Genomic DNA, 10,833 nt, shown 5'->3' on the forward strand with positions numbered 1-10,833 from the left:
TGAATAACCGTGAGAAAAACATTGCGTGTATATTATAGTATTTCATTGGAAATACCGCGTTAGAATTTTTAACGCACCGAGACGATTATCCGAAAGACAAAATTGGACGTTGAGCACCGAAGATACGATGTGTGGCATGAGAAGAACATGGCTATAAGGAGCTTTGAAATTAAGTGTCCGAATGCTAAATAGGGCGAAGCATTAATTCCACTTGAAATATAAACATAAGCGAGGATCGGTGAATGGTCCCCCTTTTTGCAAGATTTTCGGGTGAAATTGAAATGCATTAATTAGCGATGAGGGATTGGCAAGAGTAACGACCAAGACATTGCCGCGAGTACTCTCGTAGTGTCATACATCGAGAAACACCTGTGATGACTGAAGCCCACCTGTGCTAATCGGTCAAAGGAAATTGCCAAGTGGCATGCACATTACGATGCGCGTCGTACGAAAAATTGCACGATAGAAATATTACACCAACTCGAAAGTAAAATCTCGCGTGGTTCTCTAGTGCATGGAGACATTTCCAGAATAGACGAACGTTAATCGTTTTTCGACTGAAATTGATGCGTTTATGGAACGATGAATTATTATCGCTCATTATAATGCTTATGTACATAACGCGTACTACCAGTGCATAATATCCGTGATAATAGGATGATCCCAATTTGTGAAACAAATTACGAGATTCCGTGGAATTTATGCTGGCAGTGAAAGTCAATCTCGTTTCGTTGCTGCGAGGAGAATCGAATGGAAGCAAGATCGTCTTTATGGGGAATATAAAATCAACATAGAAGAAATTCGGCTCTGGCGAAGCTTTGTTTTATTGTTCGGAGCTGCAATTTTCATGAGAGTTGCTTGTTGGAGAGAGTTGCGTCAGTGGCATTGATTTTAGAGAAATTGCTGCATGATTACGCACTGGAGGCATCTTTACGATTTGTTTTGACGGTAGGAGACGCGTAAAGGACGAGGAAGGAGAAAACAAACGAGCGAGGGAGAGGGAGAACGAGGGAGGGGGTCGAAAAGAGGGCTGTGCACGGGTGGGGAATGCGACTAACGGAGAGAGAGAGAGAGAGAGAGAGAGAGAGAGAGAGAGAGAGAGAGAGAGAGAGAGAGAAAGAGAACGAGATGTCTCGTGGCCACGCATGCGCGCTTTTTTCGTCGGACAGCATTTTTAAAGATTTTTCCTCCCGTACCAGCTTTCAGATTTAAGTTGTAGAGGTCGATCGAGTCGATTCTCTCCTACCGAATAATTCTACCACTAAACAATTTTATTATTATTATTTAAATACCCACGGTTCTCCTAAACATTCTTTTCGACCCTTTTCTCTCAATAATTAATCTCGACAAAGATTCGATATTAAAATTCATAGAATTAACTAAACAATTATATTTTTGTCTATATTTTAGAGCGATCGTGTGATTCTCCTTAGAATTAAATTAAGAAATGATAAATTTGAGAAAAACGCACACAAAAAAAGAGAAGAGAAGTAGGGTGTGTGCATATAGATTGGTTCGTGAGGCAGACGCGATTAATTAAGAGGCGAATAGTCGTCTTGGATACAGGTTGTACCGACAATTTCCACCGAGGCTTACCTCCCCTATTTTTCACTGGCGAAAATAGCAAATAACTAGAATGTCCTAGCTCGAAAGTCCTGGTTTAATTGAGCGAGAGAAAGCTAGTTTGTTGGTTCAAAGTGAAGGTGCTACTTCTGATATGCGTTTGCAATAAAAGAAAATATTCGTCGGGACACTGCGGAGAAAATCCAGTTCGTACACACACAACTCCATATATTATACCTTATAATAATACAATATATCTAATCGAGGGAAATGAAATACACAGAAGAGCTTCGCAAGGGTCATCGCGTCAAATTTTCATTCGACAACAACAACAATGGCAGCAAAGAGAAAACATTAATCCAATTAGCGAACGTCTAGTATAAAGGTTACTCATCGGTTTACGAGTCGAAGCTTTTTTCCCATTAAGCAGCAGCACCTTTTGCACCCGACGCGACGGCAGACACGCACATAAAAACCTTGCTTCCGTTTTCTTTGTCCAGACAGCTCTTAGTTTTGCGGCTATAATCATTTTAAAAGTCGTCAATAGCTCGAGAGAAGTTTACAAACCGAAAGAGGAAACCTGTTTCAGCGCGTTCGCTCCTGGCCAGTCGAGATCCGCCTTCGTTTTCGTTAGACGACCACGTATATATATGCGATGGATCCTTGTAGAAGGAAATATCCATTTTAATTCGCAAATGCGTTCACTCTCCCAGTGGAAAGAGGCCTGGACACTTTTCTCTTCCAATCAACACACCAATGGCAATGCCAATAATAATTTATTCCGAGAGTGTGAGAATAGTGCTCTATATATATATATATAGTATATACATATATCGTCCATTAGTCAGTCTTTCCAGAGCGCAGTATTCGCGTGTCGTTTGTCCTGTCTGCGATAGAAACGAATCGCAGTGGGGAATTTGTTTCTCGATCGCTATTACGACTTGTCTGATATAACAGGGGTGTATATCTACTTGTACTTAATACCGCGTCACGCTCGTGTAGTCTGCGCGAGCTCCGTTTTCGTCGGCTGCATTTTTCGCAGGGAAAATATATGAAGTGTCGCAGCGTTCACCAAACGCGCATAGATTTTGAACGAAGAGGGTGGAAATAAGCGTGTAACCGTTTAGCTAACGAAAAGTGATTTATCAGTGGGTCGATCCTCGAGGCTCCAATAGGAGTTTCGAGCTTCGATTCGAATCGCCTCGACACTCTCCGAGAAACGCTCGGCTCGTCCTTCGTTCGGGCCTCCTCGGTCAACTCGAAACACGCCTCGGTCGCTTTAACGACGGTCACGGTGACGGTACTCGGTCCGATGCCAAAAATCCCTGAGAGTCGCGAAAAACCACAGCGAGCACCTTTCTTACTCCACTGTAAATTCACGTACATTTCAAATTTAATTTTATTCCGATGGTTTAATTACAAAATAATAACCACCCCCCCCCCCCCCACCCTCTCACCCCTGTGTAATTTCCAAGCTCGACCAATCATCGAATTTCAATTTTAAATTGCACGAGATCAGTTAATTACATATAGGTACGTATGTGTTAGAGGGACTGAGAGAGAGAGAGAGAGAGAGAGAGAGGAAAAACATTTGTAAATTTACAGTAAAACATCCAAGGTTTATTGCTGTAATTTTTAATGGTTGATTTCTGCAATAATGATGAATTCAGTTAAATCGAAAAGAATTGCGTACTAAGATTGATATTGATATATATATATATATATACAGGGGGCTTCTCTAAAAATGGTCTTTAAAAGATTTCGTGTTATTCGACTGTACCACTGAGTATCACTCTATATTTAATTTAATCTAATTTTAATATCAATCATAAGGTGCTTTCCTTTTACACTTGAAGTGAGTCGGAGCAACTCAGTTATATAGAGTTGGAGTTACATAAACTGTGTTAACGGAGTCGTTCAATCGAGATTTAACTGAGATTTTCGGTAAAAGGAACACGTTTGCAATGAACGAAATTAATTCAGAAAAAATTACAATTGTACAACGAACAGTGATTTCTATGAAACTAAACGAACGATGGAAAATCAACGTTTTAAATTTTAATTAAACGCGCGATAATGACTATATATTTATGCTTGAAATCAATGACACCTTCCGGTGTTTGCTTCGCAGCAACGATTTGATAATTAATTTGGCACTAAAAGGGCTAATTGCAATGAACGAAACCAGTGAGATGCTGCTCTGACTGATCAATCTTTCACGATGAATTCCTGATGAATAATACAGGCGTATAAAGAAATGGCAGAAGCAAACTCTTTCTCCAACAGTGGCATATAAAAAATTTCGTGTTATTTGGTCTGCAAAGGCGATTTTATGATATACGAAATAAATAAAAAATTTCAATAGTTATATATAATACTAAATTCTAAAAGAAATTTATTCTAAATATATTTTGAAACATTTACACAGGGGCAATTCTGATAGTACCCTCTTCCCTCCATTATTCACCGCATACACAATGAATTTCAGACGGACAAATACGACCCTCGTTTGCAGTCAAAGGGTTAATTTATAGTATCAATCACAGCGGACGAAATTAATTAAGAAAAAATTACAATTACAATGACATGGAAATTTATTAAACCAAAAGAGCCATGAAAATCAGAGCTTTAAGATTGAACCATATAAACGGGAAGATAAGCCTGTGTACTTATTCTCGAAATCAGTGACAACCTATTGTATTCAGCTGTATGGCAAGAGTGACGTGATTTAAAAATTAATTTGGTCCCTAAAGGGTTAATTACAATTGAACGGAACGAGTGGAGCGACACGGTGTGACTGATGAGTGTTCCACGATGAATTCGTGACGACTATTTTCATACGAGTGAATCTATTATATACCACTCGGATTCTACCTGCTTATTATCGCAACTGCATATAACACGTACAACAATACTTGATTCCCTTAGGCGTTTTTTTCGTTATTTCTCTGTTAAAACGGATTTGGTTTCCGCTTTGCGGGAGTGCAGCGTTTCTGTACAAGCGATACGTTTTCACTTGAAAGGAGAGCGGGTAGACGGTTATTGGTAAAAATGCATGCGCGTAAACTTAAAATCACTGGCGGTACACGGTAAACATTAATTTGCAAACGCAAACACTCTGCGTTATTTATCAACTGTCAAAGCGAATATCTCTGACTCGAACATTCAAATTCAGGCTTTTAAGGTACCGTCGAAGGGATAGCGTATCGTATCGTATCGCGCGCGCGCGCGCGTGTGTGTGTTAAATATAGATATAGATAACGAAAGAGAGAGGGGTAGGGGAGGTGAACGATGAGGCGCACGTAACAAAAACACAACGTACCACGATGTTGCTATACACTGCAGAAAGAGTACTCGAGAGAGCAACTAGAGTGGTCCTTTTCTATCCCGCACCTATGTTTCTATTTCATCCAGTTGTCAAAATGAATTTCAGTCTTTGAAAACACGCAGTCGCGAACAAATGTGTATTTTTAAAAATATACGTCGTATAATGCACCATTCGATGTTTCTCGGAGGTTCCCGGAACTACGATGAAACATTTGGAATAATGAAAGGAATCAGATTGGGTATAAGTGAAAATTGCAATTGCTCGTGAATAAATCTAAATGTTAAAATGTACACTGACGAACCGTCGGAAAGGAGAACAAAAAAGAATGATTTGGTTATCTTGCAGGGAACATACGTCGATGCGTATTTATGTGTGGTTTGTTAAAAATATTTTTTTTCCTCAGTCCTCGTATCGGTAATTCAGCAGTAATCTCAGATTCCCTATACTGCAGAGAATTATGTTAAAATAAGCTCTTACATTTGCAGCGATAGGGAGCTGCGTGCTTGCTCCCGTTTATCATCAGAAGTCACTCGATAAACTCGCTCATGTTCATTTTTTCAATGTGCATACAACGATCGAGCCATTGGCAGGAATTGAATCGAATAAAATTGGCAGCGTACTGTCTCTCTCCTCTCTCTCTCTCTCTCTCTATATATATATATATATATATAAAATAACGATGATCGCTGCTGATCGTGGACACTCGCATCGGGTGAGAAGGAATTTTTCGGCTATTCGAAAAACGTCGGGATGGCATAGGTGACGTACGCCTCGACGAATCATCGCAATGAGATTATTGATAATAATTTGCGATTGGTGTGAATGCGAGCGAGCGCGCGCGGCATAGACAAAAATCAATTGTGTACCACGCGGAACAGCTGTCTGCATACCGAGCAATGTTCTTCAATCACGAGTCCACACAATGATATCATCGTTATTCGGCTGATGAAAATAAATCTTGGAGATACATCGCTGAAAAGAGCTGTATTAAGAGGGCTGGTAAGAAAAATACGTTTCGCGAAGAATATGCGAATGGATGTTCTTTGAGAGGATCTCTTCTCTTTCTCTGCGAGTGCATATTGAATTAGGTGGGTGAGGAGAGGGAGAGAGAAGAGGGTATAAATGCTGGTAAGAGATATAGAGCTGGGGGGAGAGGAGGGGGGGGGGGGTGAAAATCCATTGGAAATTGAAGGTTTTTCGAAAGATTCTGCAACAATAACGAAGGAAGAATTCAACTAGAGGGATCGAGCGCGGACAGTCTAATTAATCATACACGTACCTATATATATATATAGATAGGACGCTTTAACCAAAGAGTAAATTTAACGAATTGCGAGAAGCTACGGTGCAATAGCAGTGCCCTCTGGAAAAGTTGGCCAGGACCACTTTACACGATACCTTAAAGCCCCAAGTTAAGGTTAACCTTTGGACTACTTTGTTGACGTAAAACTTAAGCTCGGTATCGGATTATATGTACTCGTAAAAACTGCAGGTAAGCTTCGCTGCAAACTTTTCAAAGCAAAATGAGTCTTGCCGCAAAGCGAGCATATTCAATTTAGATTTTGCTCTTCCGTTTCTACTTGTGGAAAATCCTTATTACTCCATCCTCGCAAGATGTGCTTCGCTTCCCCCTCTCCTTTCGGAAATTTTCGAAAATGAAAAAATAGCCCTCCGTGTAGGTATACTGTTACGTCTTGATAAGTTCCAAGGAAAATTATGGGAATTTCCGGGGAATCTTGCCTGACGACTAATTATAGGCGAGCATTTCATTTTCGTTGATTGCAATTTTCTCGGCTGAGAAGTTTTCGATTAAAAGCTTGAATCGGAAGTGTCACGAGGAACGGTCGTTAATGACCGGTACAGGTTAAATATCCCAAAGCAAAGTATAATTATGCATATATATATATATATATATACCTATATAGTATTCATATAGCATAATAGAAATGATATTTAGATAGCCGATAGGTTTTACGATCGCTTTAAACGTACGTATTATCTCTCGTACATTAGAAATTTAAATCAAGTGCAAAGGTTAAAGGGCCGTGAGTCGACTGCTGTGCGCTGCTAACGACGAGAAGTTAATTTCACATGACTGTGTGCGTTGTGTTATATGCCCATACGCACCATCCCATAATACTTCAATGTGTCATTCAGACACAAATGATCCGCTAATGTGATAAATTTCAAATTTATGCTAAGCCAAGTAAATTACGTAATGGAATTTATTTAACTTTGCGTACTCCATTTTGTTACTTTGCAAACGCCGCCGTAATTAACTTTCTCGAAACATTATACGAGGTAGAATTTGTTCCGTGACTCAAATAATACGTAAATAAAACACGCGTTTGTTCATCATTTTCTCAAATAATAACGCAGAAATTTTACATCCACGCTGCAAGCTCGATTTGCATCAATGTTTCACGGTTAATGCGCTTCGCTCTGACGGTCATACGTGACACGCGTAATCTCCAATTGACCCTTGATTTTCTTTCAAAACCAACGCCTTCCTAATAACACGCGACACTTTTAATTAGTTTATACTCGTGAAAATCTATCGTCAAATAACTATTCACGATTATAATAATAATGGAAGAAGCTCGAATCTCGTTGACAGCGCTTAAGACGAAACTGCGGGCTTCGTTCACCAACACGTTCAAACTTGCGTATAAGCTCGCACGCACGCACACACGAATCGATCGTCGTATAGCGCGAGAAATCACACGAAGCAATTTTCCACTTACACGTGGCTCGGGGGATTCTTGAGGATCGCACGTTGGGAGAGGACGAGTAGTGTCAGAAACGTTCCTAAAACGTTCCAGGAACGTTCCTAGCGCTATACGCGTGCTATTGGAGTCAACGAGGAACGAAATCCGTGGTGTTGGCGAAAGAAACAGTCACTGACGATTCAGGAGTGTCTCGAGGCGTGTGCGATACACTGAAAACACGTATATTACCCATTAGTACGACCATCGCTGGCTTGGCAGGATCACGCCGAGGTTTTTCGAGAGATCGACCGGACCAAAGCACTCCCCGAGAATCCAACTGCAGCGTTTGGAGCTCGACGACAATGATCCCACCGCCGGCGGTTCACCGCACGCATCTTTCATAAAATCGACGACTGGCTTCGGCGGTTTGCTCTAACTTCATCCACGATTCGGACGACGTCGAATCAACCGAGCTGCAGCGTTGCCCAAAATTGCCAACATGAATAAAACTTTCGAGCACTCTGCACTAGGAGAATCCAACTAGTCCAACGATCAGCCGTATACGTATACAGAATATTTAGAAAAAACGCCGTTAAAAAGATTCAGTCTCGATAATAACAATAACAAGGAGAACCAAGCGAGTATAGCAAGAATAAAAGAAACAAAAGGTTGCGCACGTAAGAATTGATAAGCCAGTTTTGTCAAAAGTCTGAATTATAAATAGGTAAGTAAACACTGCAGCTTTTCGCGGTAAGGCCAGTCGTGGCTGTTGTTTCTTTCTCTCTCTCTCTCTCTCTCTCTCTCTCTAGAGTTTATCGATCAGAGAGTGGAATAACGCGAGAGAGGGTCAAACAGTGAAAATCGTCGGAGGGACGATCGCCGTCGGGTGAGAGAACAGTTTTTCTTGAAGGGTCAACAGTGAAAGAGGCGAGCGAGAGCACAATTCTTTTTTATTTTGCACGTCGTCGTTTCGAGTTGAGTCAGCGCGGCCGTCGCTCGGCTCGGCGAATCTCATCGATGTCGGAGTTCGCACAGCGAGCGCGCACACACTCGCACACGTACGTACGGAGAGACGAGGGAGCGCGTGAACGCGTAAGTATGCACGCTCCTATGGAGTGGATGCGAGCGAGAGAGAGAGAGAGAGAGAGAGAGAGAGAGCAATATGTACAAACGCGACGCACGGAGACTGCAGAAGATGGGTTGCTAAACGCGTGAGAGTAAGGGGAGGGGTGAGGTGAGTATGAGAGGAGGGGGGAGGGGGTCAGATAGAGCAAGCAGAGAGAGAGAGAGAGAGAGAGAGCAGAGGGAGCAGCGCGACGGGCAGGCACGTGTCTAGCCAGCGGCGTGTTTTAATCGGCGTCGGCAGAGTACTTCTGCTGCTTGCTGGTCGTCGTGCGCGCACACACGCGCACACACACACACATACACACACAGTCAAACACGCGTTAACACAGAAGGCAGTCTGGCACCAATACACGAGCGATGATCGATGTGTGCGAGGAACCGAGCACAGGGCGATTTATGCGAGCAGAATGTAGAAAGAAAGAAAGATAGAGACGGACGGGACACGGAGGATAAAGCGAAAGAGAGAGAGAGAGAGAGAGAGAGAGAGATTGGTTGGAGGCCAACGCGAGAGATTGAGAATCGCACGCGGAACCGGAGCTAACGCTGCATGGGCACGCGGGAAGGGGGAGGGCGGGAAAATTTGAAACGGTGCATGGTACACGGTGCGCGCTTAGCCGCAGCGTCCTCCTTGTTTTGCCAAAACGTGGATAAGCCGCGCACAGGTGTCTCGCACCGGTGCGCGTGTTTCTATATACGTGTGCGTGTTTCGCGGTCATTGTCATTGTCATTCTCTCACTGGGTTTCTCGTTATCAGGATCGGTCATCGAGAGAGATCGAAGAGGAGGAAGATGGATGTTATCCATCAGCGCCGTGTGGCTGCGTATACTCACCGGAGTTGTAATATTCCTTAAAGTAGCGTGTCGCCGCACGCTGGACGATCGAGTAGTACAAGTTCACGTACGACGTTGACTGGTTTTGTGCGGAGAGCGCCATTTACACCGTGTTTTCTTTCTCGAGGGGTACCGGATTAATGACACGAATCCAAGATCGTTTTCCTTATTGTTTAGTTTGGACGATGCCTGAGAGGGCTGCTCTATCGTCCCTGGATGTATATATACACAACTATTTATATATATATATATATGTTTCACGTAGAATATCCCGACGACGGTTCTCGTATACGTAAATGCAGGAGCGGCGAAGTGAGTGAACGCGGATTTGTTTGACGCAACGTGCGACGTGCTTTCTTTTTCTTTTCAATCGAACACTTTATTCCTCTGGAGTTTCTTCCAATTCCTTCCGTCTCCGCTGGATACTCCTGGATACCTTCGATGAACTTTTCGAGCTGTCTCGCACCCACGGTGTTCCTCGAACATTCGTAAATTGAAATAAGATACTGTTGTGGATAGACGTAAACAGAGACGGAGACCGGTATGTTTTTTTCGTGGATTATGGGCGCGTTACAGGCCTGCGGTGGGCTTCAGGCAACAGCGAGGGAGTCTCGCATGCCGGGAAGAGCCCCGCGACTTTAATTCTCGCCACACTCGCTTTCGGGTTGCCCGCGCCGGTAGACACAAACTCGGTAGACTCGGCCTGAGCCCCCCCGAGTAACTCGCCAAGACCGAGACACTGGCGAGCTGCAGTGTTGCCACACTTCCGTCGCCGCCGCCGCCGCTGCCGCTGCCGCCGTCACATCCACCGCCACCGCCACCGTCGCCGCCGCCACCACCACCACCACCACCACCACCACCGCCATCACCACCACCACCTCTACAACAACCACGATGCGCTTCCACGGAGTGGGGATTTTCTGGACTGGTTCGTTCTGTCGGGGCTTTCGGTACATATATATATGTGTGTGTGTGTGCCGTGAGGCTGTCGCGCGAGTGGTGGTAGAGCAAAGTCAGAGCGGAGCAGAGTCTGAGAGAAAGAGAGAGAGAGAGAGAGAGAGAGAGAGACGGAGGAGGAGGACGACGATGAGCGGAGAGAAGGTGCAGAGGAACGAGCGGTGATGGCGGCAGGGGCGGATTCACGCGAGCGACGGCTTTTCTCCTCTTTCAACTTTCTCTCCCCAACGTTGGACTCACTCTCGACCGTTGGAATGGGTAGAGAGAACCGGGTACTCCCCCCCCCCCCTCCTTCGACATCGGCCTCCTAAACCCTCTCTCT

General features: G+C 43.7%; 1 protein-coding gene across 1 annotated transcript in view; it reads right to left on the minus strand.

Moving 5' to 3' along the window:
- Positions 1 to 9,933, minus strand: part of LOC136775354 (zinc finger protein 16-like) — a 16,424-nt gene extending 6,491 nt beyond the window's left edge. Inside the window, exon 1 of the mRNA XM_066730048.1 lies at positions 9,555 to 9,933. Coding sequence (XP_066586145.1) covers positions 9,555 to 9,657 — 103 coding nt within the window. The 5' untranslated portion in view covers positions 9,658 to 9,933. The remainder of the gene's footprint in view (positions 1 to 9,554) is intronic.
- Between the last annotated feature and the right edge of the window lie 900 nt (positions 9,934 to 10,833).

This window comes from Prorops nasuta, unplaced genomic scaffold, assembly GCF_024137725.1.
Source record: "Prorops nasuta isolate Cenicafe-Biocafe unplaced genomic scaffold, Cenicafe_Pnas_1.2 PNAS00008, whole genome shotgun sequence".
Lineage (NCBI taxonomy): Eukaryota > Metazoa > Arthropoda > Insecta > Hymenoptera > Bethylidae > Prorops > Prorops nasuta.